The following is a 23,492-nucleotide window of genomic DNA, read 5'->3' on the forward strand; positions in this document are numbered from 1 at the left end:
TTTGCCTTTCTGCCTTCCTCTTGTCCCACTTTACCTGAAAGGGATATTGTGAGTGAGTGAATGGATTTTATCATTCATGGGAAGATATATGGAGCATGTGTAGATAACATTACAAGAGGGAACCTTTAAATAACACCTATTTGCCAGTTGTACTAGATCTGGGATCCCAGAGAAAAGAGGTTGGGGGAAAGACGATAGTGAGGAGGGAGGTGCTGGGTGTAATTAGAGGAGGGTAGAATAAGAGCCATGAATACAAAGAGTGAGCGTTTTCCCTAGAGCAGGACATTGCTGATTGTAATTAAAATATACACTTGCAGTTGGGGAGAAGGGTACATTATTTTAAAGTTTTTAATTTTGTGGAAGAATATAAGAAATTGAAATGAATAAATTGGAGAGAGGTGTGAGTAAAGCTTGCAACTGGGAAGGAAGCAAGGGCAAGAAATAGAGATATAAGAAGGCAAGTAGTAGAAAGAGAAGGGAAAGTAAAGAAAGTTGGCATCAGAATCAATCCCCATTTGTTGTCATTCAGTTGCTTCTTTTTTTATTATTATACTTTAAGTTCTAGGGTACATGTGCAGGATGTGCAGTTTTGTTACATGGGTATACACGTGCCATGGTGGTTTGCTGCACTCATCAACCCATCACCTACGTTAGATATTTCTCCTAATGCTATCCCTCCCCTAGCCCCTACCCCCTGACAAGCCCTGGTGTGTGATGTTCCCCTCCCTGTGTCCATGTGTTCTCGTTGTTCAACTCTCACTCATGAGTGAAAACATGCAGTGTTTGGTTTTCTGTTCTTGAGTTAGTTTGCAGAGAATGATGGTTTCCAGCTTCATCCAGTTGCTTATTAAGCTACACATCTTCTGGTCTTCGGGTCACGTTTCTATTCATGTCTGAGCAACAGTCTGATTGGAATCCCAGAGGCCAAGGGCATAAGTAAAAATGGCAAACATCAGAAGAAGGGAAGAGTTAGCTTGTTGGTGTGAGAAACCACCAGGGAAAGAGAATGATGAATTGACATTAAAGTATCTCTTAAACTCCCCTGAAAGCTTTTAGTGATTCCTGGGGGCAAGAGCTCCCCTCTGTGAGGCACAGTGAGAGAAGAATTACTGAAGTTTAAGGAACCTTATCAAGTAAAAGTGAATGATTCTGAGTGAGATTTAGAATAAAATCCATTTTAAATTCTTTAAAAAAATATGATATAAAAGAAGAGGCACTCTAACCACATTATCAAAAGAGAATATCCTTTTGTATTTTAGAAAAGATGACTTTTGGAATAACAAAAAAAAAGATTTCACTCTATTTCTAAATTGATTCCTGCCACTCGAGCAGAACAAAACACAGCTATAAGTTAGCCATTACTTGCTACTTAATATCTATCTATGTCTAGTGCATATAAATTACATACATACACACACATATATACTATGTATTCACACACGTACCCACATATAGGCACACATAAAGAAATACAGTTGTATCTATTATTTTACGAGGGAATAACATCCATAGATATCTTGAGAATGAGAATTCTGCCTTACTCATCTTGTAACGACCACAACTCTAATTTAAGCACAGGAGACCTTAACACGTATTTATAACATCAATAAACACACCACTGCAAATCAAAATATTAAAAGACCTTTAAAGATATTAGCTCTAAAATGTTAGAAATAAATAGTCTGAAACACAATAAACACAGAAGCATGAAATAAAAGTGCACAAAAGATACTTTTATATGCTTCTTCCTGTTTTATCAAGAACAATGTATGTAATCCTTTGGAATAGGAAATTATCTTTTATCTTGTATTTTGCTGCAGGAGATATTAAAATAACATACTCTAAGAAAGATAAATTTTGTAATGAAGCTCGTTTTAAAATTAAGCCCCTGAATGAAAACACTGATAGGTTTCTTTTGCCCCATAGTCTCATCACTTTAAAATCGGAGGAATCATTCGATTTTCTATAAGTTGGAAGATTAAAGGTCAGAAAGTAGTATCTGATCCAACTGTGGAAATCTAATATCTTAAAATTCACTGGAAAGACTGTCTATGTTGGAATGCTATGGTTGTTTTTCTTAGGAAATTGTATATTTCAGAAGTTACCTTTTATATTTCATTTTGTTTTGAGGTACTTTTTTCTGGTGTAGTTTGTTGAGTGTACTCTCTAATCTTATTTATTTGTAGATATTAAAGGAGAGCAGGCCTTAAAGTTTTTAAAAAATGAATAGATCATATGGGGTTAGGTGGAAGTGATATTTCTCTCCAGCAGAGATTTTCACTAGCTTAGTGAAAGCCTTTTCTTTCTTTGAAATAAATGTCAATGGATGGAAAATCATGCCTCTTGCCAAATTTAGGGGCAGCACTGACATGAAAACACAGGAGCAACAAGGTTGAACTTTTGCATTGGTGAAGTTAAGCATCATGATTTCTTAAGCAGCGTGTAGATACTTTTCTAAATATTAAATCTCATGGGTGTTACAGGGATTCTGAGTGAGTGCAATGAACTCTAGATGTACAATGCTCTGAGAAATTGAAAAATGTTGATTTTGTATCTGTTGGAGCCTAACCATCATTGATTCGTCCATATGTATCAAGTGCCTAAAACGTGGCAGGCGTTAACGGCAAGATGTGAGGGTTCAAAGATCTATACTAACATTTTCTTTCTCAAGAAGTATACTGATTATGGAGTGACAGGTAAGAGAATTAACAATCCCTGACAGCGTGAGGACAGCTGGTGTAATACTAACTCATGAAGCGCTACGCGAACCAGGATTATTCTCAGTGCTTTCCAGACGTTACCACATTTGAGCCTCACAACTCTATGAAAGGCATGCATATCCACAGTCCCTTATCTATAGATCTAAACTCCAAAAAATCTAGACAGCTGTGATGATCAAATGCTTATTTACTTTACTTTCTTTGTTTTTTCTTATTAATTTTTATTTCAAAGAGGTTCTGTGTGGATGCAGTTAAAAAAAAAAGTTCGAGCACAATAACAGTGAGTAAATCCACGTGAAGGATGTAGGTACTTCAAATGTTTATTTTTTAGAATTCATTTGGCAGTAAAATTTGATCAGATATGAGGCTATTTTGCATGTTTATTGATCCTATTTGGTTTGAATGGTCATATTTTTGCTGCCGAAATACTTAATTATTGAGTATGGCCCCAGATCCTGCAGAGGATTTTGCTTCTCTACTGTTTTTAGACTCATTTTGTAGTGGAGGAATCTGTGATTTGAAGAGATTAAGTAACTTGCACAAGACCTCATAGCTAGTAAAAGGAAGAGCCAGGATTTGAGCTGAGGCAGCCTGACTCCAAAGTCCTTTCACCTAACCACTTCACATTCTGGCTTTCAAATGTTATAACAAAATGAAACACAGGTTCTACAGGGCTCATCTAAATGAGACTGAGAGAGTCTCAAAGAAAATTTTCTGAAGGAGTTTTGTGTGATCTGAGTGGGAGGTGAGTAGAAGAGTTAAGCAAAGAAAGCGGGAAGGGGCTTTCTGGGCCGAGAATAGCACATGTGGCAGCAAGGAAGCACACGTGAAAGACATGGCCTTTAGTAGAGTCTCAACAAGTGATATTACTACTAGAAGTTGCAGTGGGTACATCAACGTGCAGTATGGTAAAAGCAGAGGGCCATGATGAAAGCTTTAATGAGGATGTGGTGCCTTGATGGCCAGTGAAAACAATGGTGTGCCACCAATAGCAAAAATAAGAGAGAGGAAGAGAGAATGGGGAGGATTGGTGGGGCCGAAGGAATGGAGATTAGATTTTATAAAAAGTTATTCTGATAATGGTCTGAAAGTGCACCAAACTGGAGACAGTGTTGTCATTATGAGGCTATTGCACTAATCCAAACAAGAGCTATTTAGTGCCCAGTTTGGGGCACCTGCAGAGCAATGGGGATAGAGATGGGAGGACAGAAATGAGAACTTTTAAGAAAGAAGAATCCAGGTGACCTGGCCCCCGGATGAATGGAGGGAGTGAGAAGAAGGGAGGGAGGAGTCTATAGTGACTCCTGGATTCCTGGTTTTGGAGGAAGAAAGACTTAAGGATAGATTTAGCTGTATATTTGTCTGTGGATGGGAAATCTGAGGACATTCTCTCCTGATGACCTGAATGTTTATCTGTGAGGTTGCTGGTGAAGTAATGTGCTGAGGATGGAAATGGGGCAAGCACTTGAAGAGACAATAAGAGATACTGCAGGATTGCCATTCTGGAATACCTTGAATATTCAGCATTGTCAGGTCTCTGAATGTTTTGCATGTTAGATTGAGACACACTATAGATCAATGATGCATTCCTTAACAGATATTCATTGTAGACCAATTTTGTGCCAGTCATTTTCTTTTGGATGTTGAGGGTGATTGATGAATTAGACCCACGGGTTTACCATGTAAGTGGCGGTCGTTAAACAGATTTGAGGTGAAGAGTGTTTATTTGGTTTATGATCACCATCAATGAGTAAATTTTGTTTCCTAAGATGGTCCTTGCCTTTATATTTTGACTTTTTAATTCTATTTTCTTCTTTGCCATAAAAAAAAAAAAACCAGGCGAACAAGAATAACAAAATACCTAAAGGTAAGAGGCTCTCTCATATTTATTAATCTCATCACCACCTTCCCAGTTGCCTAGGTTAAGAACCTAAGTTATCTAAAGTGTTTCTTCCTCTTGGCTCAAATATTGATTCACTATGGAGCCCAAAATTGGAGTACAAATCTACCCTTCTTTCTCCAACATTTTCTCCGTTATACTTTAGACCTTCTATTCAAGACAGTTTAATTCACAAAATCACAGGGGCTTGGATGTGTAAAATGAATAAGACATGGTTCCTGCCTTAAAGGGATTCAAATCTTGTGATTTTGTTGTAAACTTCCCGATGATTCCTCTTCTGTCCTTAGTACTTCCTTATGCTGCATGTATACGTTACTTAGCACAGTGCTTGGCAGGTAATAAGCACTCAGTTTCTTTCTGTTTTTCTTTGTTGCAACATCCCTCCTCCTCCTCCTCCTCCTTCTCCTCCTCTTCCTCCGCCTTCTCATTCTTCTCCTCTTTCTCCTCTTCCTTCTCTCAGTGTTGCACAGACTCCTGTCTCAACTGTCAGTAATAATCTAACTCGAATGGAAAAGAATAAAAGGAGGAAAGAGGGATTAAAAAGAGAGAGGAATGCTAACTTACTAACATGAGAAGCCCATTTTGTCAAGGAATGTTAATCTCTCCTCATCTACACATTACTGTTAGATTAGTTTTCCTAAAAATCAACTCAATTTTTCATGCCACCTTTTCTTCTACAGCTGGAAGCAGCTATTTATTGCCTACGAAATAAAATTCTGTTGTAGTCTGGACGCTACTGTTTAGCGTCCAGTAATTATTTCTTACTGTTCTCTTTTAGTCATCACCATCTGCCAGCTCAAATACTTGAGGGCCTTGTTATACCCCATGCTTTTATCTTGTGCACCTGTGTTTTCTCCAGCTGCAGTGTTCTTCCCCGTCTTTACCCTTTTCTGTTAAAAACCCTTCCTGTCTGTCAAGAGCCACCTGTTCGGCCTGTTTCCCATGTAATGCTTTCCCAGAACCTTCAGTCAGTCCTCATCTCTTTGAGCTCCTTAAGCTTCATGGGATTTTCGTTTACAGGTTGTATATTTTAAAGCACTGAAGGTCTGGCCTTGTTACTTTCTAGCTATGTGACTTTGGACAAAGCACCTTATTGCTCCAAGCAAGCTCTGTATTCTCATTTATAAAATAAAAATAAAACTAATACCTACCCAAACAGGCCTTTTATGAAGACTAAAGAGGATAATGCATATAAAACACTTAGCACAGTGCTTTGCAGTCTGTAGTAAGCACTTAAGAATTTAGCTACTATCATTATTGTTACTGTTATTGTTTTCTTTGTTATGGCACTAAACAACTTCTACAATATATCATAGTTAGTTATCTATTCGTATCACCAGTCCTTGAATAATTAAGAAGTTCCTTGGGGGTCACAGATCTCAGATTATCCATCTTTGCACTCTCCAGAGCACTAGAATGATATAGCTGAAACCTTAAAATCATATGTTGAGAAAACAAATCTATCTGGTTACAAGATTTTTATTGCCCTATAATGAGTTCAGACAAAGCTTATTTGATGAAACACAAAATATTATAAAACATGTTTTTGCAATAAAATCAATAGTTGGATTAGCTTATGAAATTACTATAAGGAGAAGGAGGAAATTTGAGTGTGCTTTGGTTGTTAAGATTCTTGGTCAAATAAGGATTAGGAAAGGAGGCTGAGCACAACAGTGAAAAGACTAGAAGAAAATCAACCAAGCATGTCAGGAGAAGAAAATCAGAACAAATTCCTAGTTGCCAAGCAAACTGAAGAATAACAAGAAGTCAGTAGTGAATTGAATCGGTGTGGTCAGTGAACAAGAAACTTAAATAGTGAATTAAAAATGCCTGGGTGTTAAAAATGACTTTTAGAGAATTTGCTACTGATATGGGCATCAAATAAGTTTACAGTATGATTTCTGGCAGTCACTTTAGTAGCATTAAAAATAGATTTCTGTTAAAATGACATGGTAGTAAGTAAAATTTTTCTATAATATAAAGTGAGTAAATAAGGTAATCACAAGAAACAAAATGAATAGCTGTTGCTCAATATGTCAGCAGGCAATTTTCCCCTGATGTAATCATTGAAAGTAGTGGGGTTTTGGAAACAAGAAAAATGTCCAAAATAGATTTGATTTCAGAAAAGATTGTGAGGAGAACAAACACTGTGGGACATTTAGGCTTTCTCCACAGAATTAAAATGAAGTGGAAAAGAGAAGACATCTATCTAGCAAAAGCAAAAAAATTGTCCCACTGAAGTAGATAATAGGCAACTAATTTTTCTTGAGTGTCCTTATTATTGCAAGCAATTTTACTTGCATCCTTTAAATTTATTCTTCACAACTGCTTTTTCATAGAGATCCTAATTTCCTCATTTTAAACTTAGAAAGCTTAGCTAACCTTCTCAGGTCCAGAGAACTAGGATAAAATGGCATCTAAACCAAGCCTGTCTGGAAATTAGAATATGTACTATATACACTGCCTCCCTGTTATTGTTCATTACAATAGTACATAATTCTCTCATTTTTTCTACTTTATCTTTCAAATTTAGTTGTGGTCCTACTACAGCATAGTTGATCAAGGACATTTAAAATCATCTAATGAATTATAACACAATGTTTTCATATACCAGACTTGAAAGGGAAGGAAGCAAGAAGGGAGAAGGAAGGAAGGAGTACCACTTTTTTCTTATAGACCTAAAACCAGAAATTCTGGAGTTGTAACATAGAACATTCTTTAAACTCAGCTTGTACTCATTTTGGAAAGATCTGCAGTATAATAATTATATTGCGAAAGTACTGAGGTGCTGTGGAGAAGTTCAGAGAGTTGTTCAGTACACTAGGAGAGAGAGAGAGTAGATTTTATCTGAGGATTCACAGTTGTTGCTGTTCTTTTTGGAATAAAGCAAGAAGTCTCAGTATTGCAGATCTGTGGGCTGTGTGATTTGGATGCTCTTCACAAACTAGTGCAGGTCACTACATATTTGCTTTGGTGGGGACACTTAACAAGTGATGCTTATGGATGGACTTCGGTAAAACCCATTGATATCTTAAGCAATCTAGTCTACAGAAATATTAGAGGAATAAGACTAAGCAGCCATACATTTTTTAGATAAACCATCCCTCTAAACATGTAATTTGATACTGTTGTTATAAGCTACTCAAGAGCAATTCATACCTCTTTTATGGGCTTCTCTGCTCCAAGACTTATGTAGCATTAAGTCTAAGGTTTCTCAGGTTTCTAGGAATCGAATGATAGTTATGACTAGAGGCTGGTTGTCACTATGTTTAGGGCCATATCCTGCTACAATCTAAGAGATAATTTACTTTTGTGAAATTTATATTCCAGAAAACACTTGGGTTAGGGAAAGTGAAGCAGCTTTCTTTGTGAAACTTACACCTATATGTTACTGTAGCTGCTGTTTTTCCAACATTTTAAAATTTGAACAGAAGAGTAGAAGATGCAAGATAGGCAATATATTTCCTGTGGCAGGAGAAATACATTAGAGAAGAAAGTTTCTCTGAGGGTAGTGGGCTGACTATGAAGGTACATTATGTTCTGTTACCAGAAGAGTAGAATCTAGTGTATAAAGGTGTCAGCTAGAGGATCTAGGATATTGCTGGTAGAATGAAGCAGAATTATCCAGCACAATGCACAGTGTTTCTAGGGCCTGACCACTGGTGTTAGAGGAGAAGACTCTCAGACATTGGAGGTGTCTATTTGCCAAACTGATTTAATTTGAGCTTCAAGAGACTTTTAAGTGCGGGCAATTGGTGCTAGAGTCTAAGTTCTGTTAGCTGGTTACTTTGTTTGGCAGGGATTTGAACTTGAACACGTTGTTATCATCCTTTTCTTTTAAAAACTTATTTCTACCTTGTGAAAATGTGGGTTTTAGTATGAACAGAAAGTGATGTCTGTCCTTTGCCTTAAGAAGTGCTATAATTCTAATAAGACTCCTTTTAGACGGTGTTTTTAAAGAGGTATAAAATACAATAAAGAGATGATAACGTCCTAATTGTAAAGCAGCAGAAGACTTCACATACAACAAAAAGACATTAAACTGTGTAAACATTAAAAACTTCTGGATAATTATAAAGAAGAACACTAGAATAAAAAAGGAATAGATTGGGAAAAACACAAGCATTAAATATGTTGGGCAATCAATTACATAGCAATCAATAGCCTGAATTTTGGAGTCAGATGTAATTCACAACTCCCCTATTTACTAGCTGTGTGTTCTTGGGCAAGCCACTTAGCCTTTCCAAGTCAAGTTTAATTTTCTGTTATGATAATGTTTTTAGTTAATATAAGGATTAAATGAGATAATATATGTAACAAAGTATGTGATATGTAGTAAGCACTGAATTTTAGCTATGATTATTATAAATTATTCAGTATGATTCAAATTATAAGGGCCTCGAGATTCCAAAAACAAAAGAGACAAAGTATGTGAATGGTGTTTTTAATTGGGAATCTGCACCTGCCCTCACCAACACATGTAAAAAAAATCCATGTCAAATTCTTTGTTCTCCAAGAAGTCATTCTTGAATTCCTACCTGACCCAACCAGATCCTCCCTTGATCTCTTGCAACCCTCTGTAAGCAGTGTTTACTTCTCTACTTTAGCAATTTCTCATAATGAAACCATTTACTAAAGCTTTGTGTTTTTTTCTTATGTCTTCAACTAAACTGTAAGCTTTTTGAAGGCTCTTAACTTTATAATCATTTTTAACCCCCAAATATTCCAATACTAAATACATATTGAAGAAAAATGTACTAAATTGAATTTAAATGTAGATGCATTTAAATGGTGACTTTTCACTCCTATTTTCTGAAGTATTTGCATTTTATATTATACTGAAATTTTTGAACAGAGCATGGATTATGTTCTATTGTACATCTATTTTGAAATCACAGTGAGGAAAGCTATGTGAATTTTAGAGCAGCTGGTTTGTTTCTAGGTAGCACATTCATTCTGCAAACAGCTCAATATGAATACCAAATTTAAACCTCATCTTAAGTCCATGTTATTATGACTGATGACACTGTTGGATATGGAATCTTAAAATGATTTTAGATACATTAGCATACCCAGGTTGACTTAGGGGTTAATCAGTGAAAGCCAAGTATTATTGTTATACATAACATCTGCGTTTAGATGCATCCAAGTGTGTATATTATTACTTTTTTTTTCCCATGGACGAACTTTACTATATTGTGCCTCATCACTAGTATGAAATCAGGTTTACATTGTATGTAGAGATGCAGAACAAAGAAATTATGACACACAGGAAAAAATATTTTCTAACTATCACTATACAATTATAGATTCTATATATAATGTTCCATAGTGATTGACATCCAAATTACTTTTTAGTATTGTTGAGTGATGGTGTCTTCCTTCGATATATTTTTCTTTTTTCATTTCATTTAAATTTCAAATTCATAGACACAAGGAATAATTAAATTCTGATTAAAATAACCATGTGCTGATATTTTTGATGAAGAGGAGCTAGAAAGCAATGCATTTGATTTCACTTCCAGCTGTTAATTGGATTGTCATATCATATAAACAATGAAATTTTTACTGAGGATATGAAGATAGCATTGAGTCTTATAGATTGGATATTCCAAACATCAGACCTGAATGTCTGCCTTTCAACATATGAGACATAAACCTCGAAATTTATTCACTATTACATCCTGACATGCTCTTCTTAAACATTGGAACATAATATTGATTTAAATTTTACCTTAGAATTTCCTTCCTTATTCTATTTAATTTTACTTACTATATATTGGAAGTGTTGGAGGAAGTACTAGAAATGGAGAGGTGAACTAGTGATTTGATGGTGGAGTCCTCAGGGAAGTGTGAGTCAGAGAAAGGATGAGAAATTGACATTTGACCAAAACTGGAAATGGAGCACTAATAATTATCTATTTATTGAGATGACTTTACAGAATATTTGCTTGTTGCTTCATTTATATTCTGTTTTTGTGAAGGATTATCAAATCTTCTTTGAGACTACAGTCGTTTAAAAAGGGTTTTCTTAAGCACACAGTTTACATTAGTTCATAAATTGTAGCTATAACCAACTTTATTTTAAGTAGTGTGAAAAGATTTAAAGTGATAGTGTAAAGGAATTAATATTTTCTGTTTTCAAAAGGTGTCCTAATATCTTAATTAATATTTGAAATATCCAAAATCAAAGAAAACTGCACCATAGTAAAATCAATGTGAAAAACAGCTCGGATTTTTAAGAGCTCTGTGTTTGGCATGTAGTCTACAATTGAGCAAACTGGGATTGTCTTGAATGATGGCAAAGGAAGTAGTTCCTATCTTGCCCCATCTGTTCATTCAATCATTTATTTAAGAAACCTTCTTTGAATGTTTAAATGAGATACAAAGAAAAATACAAAATTCTGGTCTAAAAATTCACAGTCCCAGAGTGGAGCTTAGGAATGGAGAACTAAAGAGAAAGAGAAATGGACATAAAATTACAATAAAAGAGAATAATAGAACCTTGTATGTGGTGTTAGGGAAAATAGATAGCAGCCCCTAACTCTGTAGGAGGGGGAGACTAAGGTATCTTCGCACAACCCATGACATTTTATTGTAATGTTTAAAAATGGTAAGTGTTTTCCGGGAGAATCTGTGGGGAAGGACACTTCAGTCACAGGGAACATATATATATATGTAAAGGCATGGATGCATTTAAAGCCTTCAGAACTGTATTTGCCTTTGAATTGCCTAGGAGCCCACTTTCTCATTTCAGTACCCATGAGAGTAAATGACAACAGAGGAAACCAGGTCCCAGATTGTGTAATTATTTAGCGTTTATTGAACATTATCATGCTAGATGCTAAACTGAATCTTGTTAGGTCCTTTCTCTACCCGGTGAGTATGGTCTAATTAAAAAGACAACCAAGGCAGGGATTAAAACAGCATCAAATCAATCAGCAGCTCTGTTTTAAGGGCCTACGGCTGTCCATATAGAGATTTATAGATTAACTGCGGCACTTTGAATTGCACTGGGAATGAAATTGGCAGCAGGTGCAAACTTCATTCAAAGTGTAGATTTATTTTGCTTCAGGCAGCAGAACCCAAAGGTAGGTGGGCTGCCCATTCTAGCCCTTCTGAAATTTTACGGTGGTCCAAGGGTAGCCTCAATTAGGAGACCCATGTGTAATCCAGCTCTTTTCTAAGCTACCAGTAGTAAGCATGAATTTATAAAAACTATGAAATGTTCTGTGATACTAGATAATAAGGGTGGAATTTTGTGCAATTTTGGGTTATTCAGCCAGGAATTTGGAAAATAATATATCCATTTGTGCAGTTCTAGAACCTTGGTGATTGAAATCTTTCTTTCCTCTAAAGGATTATTGGGAATAATCTCTAAGAATGTAGTTTCAGGGTTATAATTAAAGCTATCATAACTTTGTGCTTATATAGAATGAGACATAAAATGCCATAGCAAAATGACAATTTTTATTTTTTTTAAATGAAGGGCATTTTATTTTAGTAGTTGAAGTAAGTGATTTTAGTCTAACCTTAACTGTATATGCCAAAGACAATTTACAGATATATTACAAGTTACAGATCTATTATGCCAAAGACAAGTTACAGATATATTACCATTATAATGTCTGGAATACAGAGTTCTAAAGTAAAATCAAATATTTCATTGCTTTCATGATTTATATTACGTGAAATTAATGACTCAATCAATGTAGTTTATTAAAATGTATGTTTTGTTTTAGGCCTGAATAATATTCATGTAAGAGACTGAGTACTAAGTAGTGCCACTGTAGGGATTTTAGATGGCTGAACTAATTTGTGTGCATTTTCTCACATATTGCATTTCCTCCTCATCTGTATTTTGATGTTAGATTTGTTTGCTTTCTCATGTTCACTGTATTTATTCCTTACATTTACATCTTTGCTGAATGCTGAGCTAGAATTCTGAAGTTACTTGATATTCCTGTGAACTTGGGCAGGCTACTTAAACACTCTGAGCCACCGTTGAGTCACCTTGAAAATGGTTACAATGATATTGGTTCTGCCTCTCCCACAGGGGTGCTGTAAGGATCAAGTAATTCAGTGCTTTCCAGAGTTTCAAGTTATAAGCAGTTAGAGCAGATACTATATTGATTACATATTCTAAAGTTTGTATTTGCACATATTACAAAAGCAAGTTTGTCTTTTAATAGATTTGTGCTGCTTTCTTTGCAGAGTGAGGGAACTTACTAAAGAGATCAAAGATTCCCCAGACAGTTAGCATAAGTATCTTTAGGCTTGGAAGTGTGGCTGCAGGTGTTAACGGCAGGCACCTAACTCCTAGAACTTCAGCTTTATTATCCTACAGGTCATGACTTACAAAGCAATACAATTTCACATTGTTCACATGCTACAGAGATGAGTTAGGTGACAGATTTATTTCATGAGAGTAACTCCCCAAATATTAACTGTATACAGCTGACTTTGTAGTCTACTTCTAGAATTAATCCTCATCTTTGCCTCCCATCTCTATTTCTTGCAACCGTTGGTAGGCCTTTTGTCCAAATTATTTTGCATTCAATGTTTGTGAATGTGTGAACTTGTATGTACATCAAGAAGAGTATATAATACTTCAAAATCTGAGCTCTTCTATAATTTATAATTTGTTATGTCTGTGGTTGAAAGAATTTACCATGCAATAACCAAGATTGAAGGTGTAGTTTAAAATATAGCTTTGGAAATATAACTTTGAGTAACAAAATTGTATTCCTCATTTCAGAACATGATGAGTGTATCACAAATCAGCACAACTGTGATGAAAATGCTTTATGCTTCAACACTGTTGGAGGACACAACTGTGTTTGCAAGCCGGGCTATACAGGGAATGGAACGACATGCAAAGGTAAAAGGTTTAAATGCCAGTGCCTCTTCCATTATGTATAATGCCATCCATCTCTACCTTCCTCTACACCTTATCATTACTGTTATGTACATTCCAGGTACTTCCTACAGACATCAAAAGCTTTGGTTTGTGGCTCATAGTCTTTCCCTCAGGTCTTGACATCCTCCTGGGTTACTTCAGTGTATAAGTGACCAAACCATTCAGCTCCTTTGACCTAATGTTCCTTGACCTTAGCCACAGTGGTTTTCATCTCTGTTCCTTTCTATCAAACCCATACCCATCACCACATCCTGGGCATTTTTGTGGAGAACTGCTCCATCTTGGAAGTCTTAAACTTCAACATTCTATTGTCTAATCCCAAGTTTCTCTTCTTCCAGTTTGCTCAGTCTGTTCTTTCTACACCCTTTGATCTTTAATTTCGTTGAACCTTCCTTTTCATCCAGTTTAGCACTCTCCCAGCTTCGGATGTTTCTTTTCGAGCCCAAACATGCGTACATCATCATAGCTGTTTTCTGGGAGCGTTGTCAACCTATTTGTTATGCTACCATGTGAATCAACTCCATTTTGAGTCAGTAGGACAGTTTTTTTTTTTTTTTTTTTTTTTTTTTGCTCTCTTGTGAGTGTTGGAGGCTACTGTGGAAGATTAATTAACCATGAATATTGATTCTCTACATGTTATAGTTTCCTATTTTAGCTTCTTTGTTAATGCCGATTGATCATTCTTTTAAATGTCCCATTGATCAGATTTCTTTTTCCATCAGTAGACAATACAACTCTAGTTCACCACAATCCATTAACTCGCCTTTCCCCCCACTGTAGTCTTTCCCTCCTACCTCCTAAGGGAAATAGAAGACCTTTTTGGAAACTGTAAACTCCCATAGTATAACATTTACATCCCTTATAATGTCATATGATTTATCCAATTTAGGCATTTTAAGCTTCAAAACTGCTGATTTCTCAAATATACCGTGTCCTTTATCTCAGAGTTCACTAAAATCAGTTTGCTATGATACCGCGTCTGTGTGAGGTAGGAAAGAACAAGGAATAGTTGTTAATGCAGTGTCTTATGAGGATGGGTCTTAAGGCCTGGTCTACAAAAATACACTGTAGCCAGAGATGGGTAGGCCAGAGGATTACCCTGATTTTCAAAACTCCATGGAAATCATTAGTGTAGGTCATTTTGAAAAAGGCCTAATTATTTGGGGATTCAAATCCCACAAAAATTTGCTTGGAAAAACTAAACAAATCCTGAGAAAAGCTAGACTTTTAGAATGTAAAGTATAGTACAGCAGTTCCCTCTTACCCACAGTTTTGCTTTTGATGGTTTTAGTTACCCACGGTCAAACGCAGTCTGAAAATGTTAAATGGAAAATTCTAGAAATAAACAATTCTTAAGTTTAAAACTGTGCACCATTCTGAGTAGCATGATGAGATCTCTCACTGTCCAACCTCATGCCGCCTGGGATGTGAATCATCCCTTTGTCCAGTGTGTCCACACTGCCTACAACTAGCCACCATTAGTCACTTAGTAGCCTTCCCGATTATCAAATACACTGTTGAGGTATCACAATGCTTGTATTCACGTAAACCTTATTTTCGCTGGGCTTGGTGGCTTACACCTGTAATCCTAGCACTTTGGGGGGCCAAGGCAGGTGGATTGCTTGAGTCTAGAGTTTGAGACCAGATTGGGCAACATCTCCACCAAAAAACAAACAAAAACAAAACAAAACAAAAAACAAACACCATGTACAAAACCTAACTCAAAATGGGTAAAACAAAAACAAGTAATTTTTATTTTACTGTTAATGGCCCCAAAATGCAACATAATTGACCTATTTTGTTATAAATTACTGTTGTTAATCTCTTACTATGCATAACTTATACTTTAAACTTTATCATAGTATGTCTGTATAGGAAAAATATATATATATACATATATATGTATATATATATGCAAAAATAGATTTCTGTGCTGTCTGAGGTTTCAGGGATCCACTGGGGATCTTGAAATGCATTTCCAATGCATGAGTGGAGACTACAATATAACTAAGTCCTTAGGACTTCCCCCAAATCACCTGAATGTTCTGAGAGTTTGCTTAGGCTTAAGGTTTCATCTAGGAGCCCGAAAGCTTTTCTCTTATTTCTGCTTGATTCCAATTCCTATGTAGTATGAAGAATAAAGTTCATAGAATAAAGAACTCTGAAAATTATGAACGGATGCAGACAGATAATTCTTGTATTTGAAAGAAGGAGAACTTTCAAGGATCTATAAATTTCTTCTGGAAGTTAGGACTACAGGTTGCCCGAATAAAGACTGTTCGGTTCCTGTATATCTTTGTTTGGAATGGGAAAAATCTGAGAGATAAGTAGATTAAATGTAGGAGCTGAATCATTGAGTTCTGTGCGGTATCAACAGGCTGCAACCTTGCAAATTACTCCAGTGAAAATATGTACATGGTCTGACACCCACATTCTTTATCACTTATGAGGTTTAAACCAAAGAAGCCAAATGGACTCTTTGGGTCCATTTCTTTAACTCATCACTAGAATTTCAGATTTCTACATTTTATTACTCTGAAAAAGTGTATTCTACCTAACTAGAGGAAGCACATGCCAGAAAACTATAGAAAAAACTTTTGCCTTAATGCCGGGAACAAGCTGGTCTAATTCACTCATTATAGACTTTGTCAGGCTGAGGAAGCAGCTGCTGAGCCTTACAGAGCCAAACAATAAGCCAAAGTGGAAATATAAGCTTCTAAAGGGGGCTCAGTCTCATCCATTTTGTTTTTCTCTTCTTCTCTTGTTGTACTCACTTGTCTTGCTCTTCTCTCCTTCTTTTATGCACTTCTTCGAAGACAGCACATTTCAAGAGATCGCCCTTGCAATGGTACAGACCTTGGCTCCCTTGCAATGGTTCAGCTTCCTACTCACAGAACAACTTGCCTCATTCCCAAAACCACTCTGATAAAACAGGTTGTCTTGGCCCTTGATCCTGGATTCTGACCTATCCTTAAGCAGAGGAATTTAAGAGTCTCCCTGAAGACCACTCTAATGAATTTTTCTTACTATTGGTTAATTCATTACCAGGACCCGCTTACAAATTTTTGAAGGATGGAGCATTTCCTACTATTTTGGCACTTTGGCTAGTGTGCAAAGTGGTCAGAGCCTCATGGGATTCAACCATTTCCTGTTTCATGGTCTCGTTCTTTAGATGGTGATTTGCTCCATCTAGGATAGCTGCCATTTTCAGGTTTATTTTCAAGGTGGATTGTTACAATGAGAAGAAATCTGAATTTTAATGTACTTCCTATTGTGTAAATTTGCTGTTTGTTGTTCAAATAAATTTCAGTATTTTGTTTTAAGGGTGAAATACTTCTTTAACATTGGAAAGAGTACTGTTTTACAAGTTGTGTTGAAGTTTCTTACATGTATGGGAAATATTACATGAAAACAAAATTAAAATAGCTTTTATAATTTGATGTTTACATCTCCAAGGGGATAATGAAAAGCTAGGTTTGGAGTTTATTAAACTACTTACTTCTAAAGTGCTAAAATCATGTATCTGAATTATTTTAGCGTTTTGCAAAGATGGCTGTAGGAATGGAGGAGCCTGTATTGCCGCTAATGTGTGTGCCTGCCCACAAGGCTTCACTGGACCCAGCTGTGAAACGGGTAAGAATATCATTTCATCTTCTAGAAAATGAATTTTTATGCCAATGCATAAAGTAATCCATGAGGAAAATAATGTTTCAAGTTTCAAGTGGGCTCTCAAAGCATGGAGCTATTAATAAGGAAGTGATAGGAGGGAGGAGGTGGGAAGTTTCAGTGATGCATTTCGCTGGGCGATTCCCCAAAGTCACTCTAAAAAGGTTTTGCAGCTATTATAACTAGACGCATATTGAACTTTTCAGAAACATGTGTGGAATTACCCAGGATTTTATGACTTCATAATTCATTTTACTCATTTGGAATCAATTTTTACTGGAATCTATATGACTATATTAAAGCCTAGATTTCAAGCTTATGGCCAACTCAGTGCCGAGAACACACTATCACCTGCATCTACAATTAGGAATTTTTAATAAATTTTTATCTGGCCCTTTAATTATTCATTAATAATTATTTATCTGGAAAATAATTAAAGTTTTCTACTCCTCAATTATTTCTCATTCAGATCCATTCTGAACTTACTCTTTCTGATGGACATGAATATTAAAAGCTTTAAAAATTATTTTAAAAACAATATATAGTCTACATATAACTTATAACCCTAAAGTAAAATACTTTGTCCAATGAAAAACACATCTTGGGAATTTAAAAAAATGTTTTGAGTATTAAGTCCTAATTAAAATCATACTAGTAGTGGTTTTGGTTGCATTGGGTTCAATAGGTTCCAATAGTGATGACCTCAGAGAATCAGGTTATTCTTCCTAAAAGAAAGCTTCTGCCACTGGCAATTGACAGTTGTCATCTCATATTGCTTTTCATAAATCTCAATGCAATAGATACAGTACATGCTCTGCCTCTATTCCACTTGCAGAGTCATCTAGTTTAATAAAAACACTGATTTACCAGAATGTGAGACAGAAAATGTTCTGCTCCATTTGGAAAGTGAACATTTTACTGAATAGAATCTGCTACTGTGCACAGAAGGATGCTCACAAAAGGGCTTACATCACTAGATCATCTCTTTCTATAAGTACTGCTAAGTGGTGTTTTTCAAACTTCAGTGACTGATTTCAAAAGTCTGTGACGGACAATGCATAGTGTCTATCTTTGGTATGTAGGATTCTTTCTTAAGGGGATCATTTCCTAAATCAGAAGCTCCCTAAATTTATTGTGCATGAGAGTCACCTATAGAGATTGATAACTTGTTAGAAATACAGGTTTTTAGTAACTACCATATGATATACTAAATCAAATCAGGCACCTCTACGGCAATTGACCTCTCATGTTTCTATGGCATGCTCTCCACCAGTTTGCCCCTACACATCAAGGTGCACTGTGGACCTCCTGCACATCAACACCTCTGGTCACAAGGCTTCCTGAATACAATATTTGTGTGCCGCTTCTGGTACAGAGGCTGGATACAGAAATACTGGCTTTTTCAGGACATTTCAATGGTGTGAAGATAATGGTGTGGAATTTTGAAATAAAAGCTGTCCCAGAAAATCTGGGATGAACAGTGGCCGTGCACAATCCTGCACAGGATTCTTCCACTAGGAGAAAATATCACAAGATTGTAGAAATCTGGAATGGCATAAAATTAATACTGGCAATGTAATATTTAAGACTGGAGTTAAAAATAACCCAAGAGAACATGTAGCTTTCTCTATTTCATTATACTTGAACCTTCAGTCTGTAAGAAGACAATCCCAGACTGATTCTAAATAGCTGTCTGTGGCAGCCAAGGGCTTTGAGAACAGATGTGGACTCAAAATTTAGTTGTACTGTTTATATGTTATGTTGCCTTGGGCAAGTTACTTAACTTCCCTCTGTGTTGTACCCTTTATACATCACCTTACTCTTCGCCATTCTCTTCTAAGGCAGTTATTATCTGTATTTGCATACAGAAATACTGGGTTCAGGGTGTTTAATGTTTTTTTTTTTTTTTTCCTAGCATCAGAGTTAGAAGCTGATACAAAGGTCATTCTGCTCCCAAATCCAGGCTTTTATCCAGTGCATCCCAGTATGTTTCTTTGGGTGCCTTAAATCCAAAGACCTCAATCTGAACTCATTATCTCCTCCATGATTCATGCCTCACCGGTTACCGTCCTCTACCAAAACCTGAATCTTCTTTTCTTCCTTCCTTACTAGTTTATTTCAGCGAATAGCCACCTTATCCACCAAGTCTTCTAAGCCAGTCATCAGGGAGCAATTTCCCTCTTGTCCTCTTTCACATCCAGTCAAATCCTTTTGATTCCTTGTCTTTACCAGGGTCCATTTTTTCTATTCTGGTCAGTGCTACAGTTGTTGGGGACTTTCAGGTTTGTCTCTGGCTAGTCCAGTATCCACAGAATAACAGAGCACAAATCTGAACATATCACTCCAGACTGAAGAAAAACTTTCATGTTCCCCATTGCCCTCAGGATAAAGGCCACATTTTTAACATGATAAGTAAGGCCCTTCAGGATTTGGCCCTGCATATCCACCCAGCTTTACCCTCTTGTGCTTCTGCCATCTCACTTCATTCCCACCCCCAGGCAGTGAATCTCATGAGGGTACAGGATGTATCTTATTTGCTTTTGTATCATCACGAAACAGTATAAGGCCTGCCCCTTAGTAGTTGTTCCATAAATATTTGGTGAATAAATAAATGCACACATAAGTGATCAATTAAATGATGAAGAAAAAGATGGTGTGGCTGTGTCCATATTTGTTGGACTTTTCTGAATGTTAGTTGAAGCTTTCAGAGTTATCTAGTTCTATACTATCATATAGCATAGATATGGCACAGAAACGTGAAGTAGCTTATATAGGTGTTTCATTGTTGATCCAGATCTGCATTCTAGAACTTGGGTCTTCTGATTTCTAGCCCAGTGTTTCTCTTTTCCTTCCTTCCCCTTTCTCTCACTCCTTCCTCTTTCCTTGCTTCCCTCCCTTTCTTCCTCTCTCTCTCTTTCCTGTCCTGCCTTCCTCCCTCCTTCTCTTTCTTCCTTTCTTCCTGCTTTCCTTTATTTCTTATGCCATGCTTCGTCCCAGGAATTCATCATACCATCATCCTTCATCAGGTCTCTGCCTTTTGTTATGCCCCCTTCAACCTGTTGTCTTTAACAGTGAAGACTGTGGCAGTTTTTCTCTCCAAAGTTAAAGGATGCTTCCAGATTGACAAAATTTCCAAGTATAGGAATGGCCTAAATTTGGCCTGCTGGAGTTGGATGCTGCCTGATAGCTTAGAAAGGAAATTATTGTGCAGCCCCAGTGGCCATCTGCTGAGCCATCACAGTGGAATCACTGAGGATGAAATAATAGGATTTACTTGCTTTTTGAAATCTTAATGTGTCTTGCACTTACCACCCCTTGTTCCTTTAGTTGAAGTCTCTTCTGAAACACCCTCCCCTCATTTCTGTTTCTGCATCATGTGTATCTTAGTAGGAATGGTTGCATTCATTTACCACTTCACAAAAGGGCGATGTGTGTGATTTTTACTGAGCGAAATTAATTTTTTATGGACTTCTTTTTTAGCCACTGTATAAAATCACCCACATGTACAGCATAACTTCATTTTTAATTAAATATCCTAATATTCCATCAGGTGTTTAACTTGGATTTAGCAGGGTGATTATTTCTTGGGTAACTCAATAAAATGTATTAGAAAGCTGAAGCTATGTGCCAAGGTTTACAGCTTTATCACTGCCATATTGTATTTATTACACAATTGCTAAACCTCAGCAAATATGTGTCTGATGATCTAATTAATATGCAAAGCTGTCTTATTATACTAAAAGCAAATCTTTCAGTAATGATTTAAAGCATAACTCTAAAAGATTTGACAGTCCCCTACAAGCAATTGCTGACTTAAATCAAATTAAAATATTTATAACTGGGAAAAAGTTGGTAACAAATGGCAAAGCTGAAAAAAAATTGCTGCAGTATCAAAGAAGAGATCAGACATTTTGATGATAAATGCTTTTTTTTCCTGTGCAAATAATGGATTTCTTAGCCACATATCAAACATAAGATGAGATTTTAATTATTTTTGTGAGTTGTTAAATGAATATAAATTTAAGTTGCACCCCTAAGTGTTTTTGTAGCTTTTTAATATGTGTTGTTTCAAAATGACAAAAATGAAGCATGAGGCCTACATGAGTGTTGCTTTACTTCAAAAGTAACTTCAAATGGATTGAGGTTGGTTGATTTTTTTAAAGTTTATTTTATTACTGTTATAGTATGGATAATAGAAATTATTTTTGTTAGAAAAAAGTTATCTTGCTAGTTATATCCAAAGTTAGCATTTATTGTTAATGTCAAACTATTACATTTCCTGGTATGGCCAAATTAGCACATTTTTCATCATAAAAGGTATATGTTGATTTCATTAATATTTGTTTTTTTAAGGCATATTTTTTCCAGAAATATGTATAAGTGTATATCATTTTTACATACGAAGTCTAAAAAAATTCAGAAGCAAGGGAAAATTCTCAGAACAGTTGGGACATGGCATACCTTTTCTTACCAATATGACTCACAGTGGAAATACATTACCAAAATATATATCTTTATGTGAGAAAAGAGGAGAAATTGAGAAGAAAATCTGAGACAATTTGATAAAAAGAAATTAAAAAGAAAAACTGTAGATACATCTGCTTTTCCAACAAGAATTTTTTAGTTTTATTTTGAATTTATTCTGCTTTATCTGAACAAATGCAAATTTCATGTACACAAATCATTAAATATACTTTACTGTAATAAAGACAATTTGGAATTAAGGAAGCTTTGCTTCTAGTTCTTTACTGTCCTATTAAATTCAGTTTTCTGAATCTTAATTTTACAAGGGAAGATCTGCAAAGTAGCTCATTGGGTAGATTTTGCAGAGTGGGCACATACTCACGGAGGGTTCTGTTGATCTGCCTAAGGGATCTACACTCATGCTCACTCACTAGACACATCTGATCTTGAAACTGTCTCCAGTGATAAAAGTGATTCAATTATGTTTGATAAATGAATGTGTTTTAATGAACTTTGTGTGAATTAGGGGTGTAGATACCAATGATTCTTTTTCTGTTATAAAATGAACAAATAAAACAACAAACAAAAAGCACTCTCACCAAAGGCTTTTTGACCGTACCCTGCTTGAATTGGCTTAGATAATTAAGACGTAACTTCTCTTTATGTTGGTGATCCTTAATCTGTTTTAAATAAGATTTTAATTGCTTAATGTTATGCCAAACCCCAGTTCTCCTTGAAGAATTTAACATAGTGGTCAAGAACACAAAAGTTGAAGTCAGAGAAACATTGGCCTGAGAACTAGTTCTATTACCAGCCAGCTATGTGACCCTTTTCATGTTATTTCCTTTTTTTCACTATGCCTTAATTTGTGCATGTAGAAAATAAAGATGATAGTAATATCTATCTCATGGGTTTGTTCTAGAGATTAAATGAAGTAAGGCACATAGCACCATGTTGAAGACTTGGTAAGCACTCAGTAAATGACACCTGATATGATGATTTTGTAAATTTTAAGTTGAACTGTAAATAAACTTTTATAGACAGAACTGTTTGAGACTCTTTGACATCCTTGAATTAGCTGGAGATGCCCTGAGATGTTATAGGAGAAAGGTTAAGAGCAATAAAGGATTCTAGTTTTCTTGATCCATTCATAAACCAGTTTTAAGTATAATTTTACTGTACTATAGTGGTTTAAAATGTTTAATTTAGTGATTTGCATTCTGTACATTTGCTTAAAATTGCTTTATTTTTGTCCTAATGCAAACTTTAAAAATTAATCTTTTATGAAAATATAAATCTTTATATTATTCAAAAAGTAGTCAAAAGTTCTTAGTGTTAAATCTCAAAGTCATTCTTCCAAGTCCTTCAGGTTAATTGGAAAAAATCTAACTCACACTATATATCAGTCGTGTATAATAGATAACAACTATGATGGGGAAATTTTTCAGACTCTTTTGTTGTAAGGCCTACCTAATTAACACTGGAAATGAGGACACATCATGGAGAAAATGTAAGAGGAAAAAAATAGCTTTCAAGCTGTTAGAGAGCAGGTCTCCAAGAAAAAGAAAAAAGCCAAGTGGAATTAGTTGGGAATTTGGATAAGATCTTCAGTTTTATTTTAAAAATATTATTTTTTTCAATAGATCATTTTTGTATATTAACTTGTATTGTGCCTTTGAATTCCCAGGATCCCTATTCCCTCTTATTTTTTTATTTGAAACTAGCCAAATGGAGTCACTTTTAAGATAATTGTTTAAATTTGTTTTAAAATTAATTGAATATTAATATTTTGAATAAACATTATGTACATATTGTATAAAAT

General features: G+C 35.7%; 1 protein-coding gene across 5 annotated transcripts in view; it reads left to right on the forward strand.

Annotated features, from left to right (window-relative positions):
- NELL2 (neural EGFL like 2) overlaps window positions 1-23,492 on the forward strand; it is a 406,132-nt gene that overhangs the window by 290,727 nt on the left and 91,913 nt on the right. For all 5 annotated transcript variants that reach the window (XM_057299468.1, XM_034935992.2, XM_003825751.6 and 2 more), the window contains 2 exons: window positions 13,379-13,501; window positions 17,078-17,173. In XM_057299468.1, the coding sequence (XP_057155451.1) occupies window positions 13,379-13,501; window positions 17,078-17,173 (219 nt within the window). The remainder of the gene's footprint in view (window positions 1-13,378; window positions 13,502-17,077; window positions 17,174-23,492) is intronic.

This window comes from Pan paniscus, chromosome 10, assembly GCF_029289425.2.
Source record: "Pan paniscus chromosome 10, NHGRI_mPanPan1-v2.0_pri, whole genome shotgun sequence".
In the NCBI taxonomy this organism is placed as follows: Eukaryota; Metazoa; Chordata; class Mammalia; order Primates; family Hominidae; genus Pan; species Pan paniscus.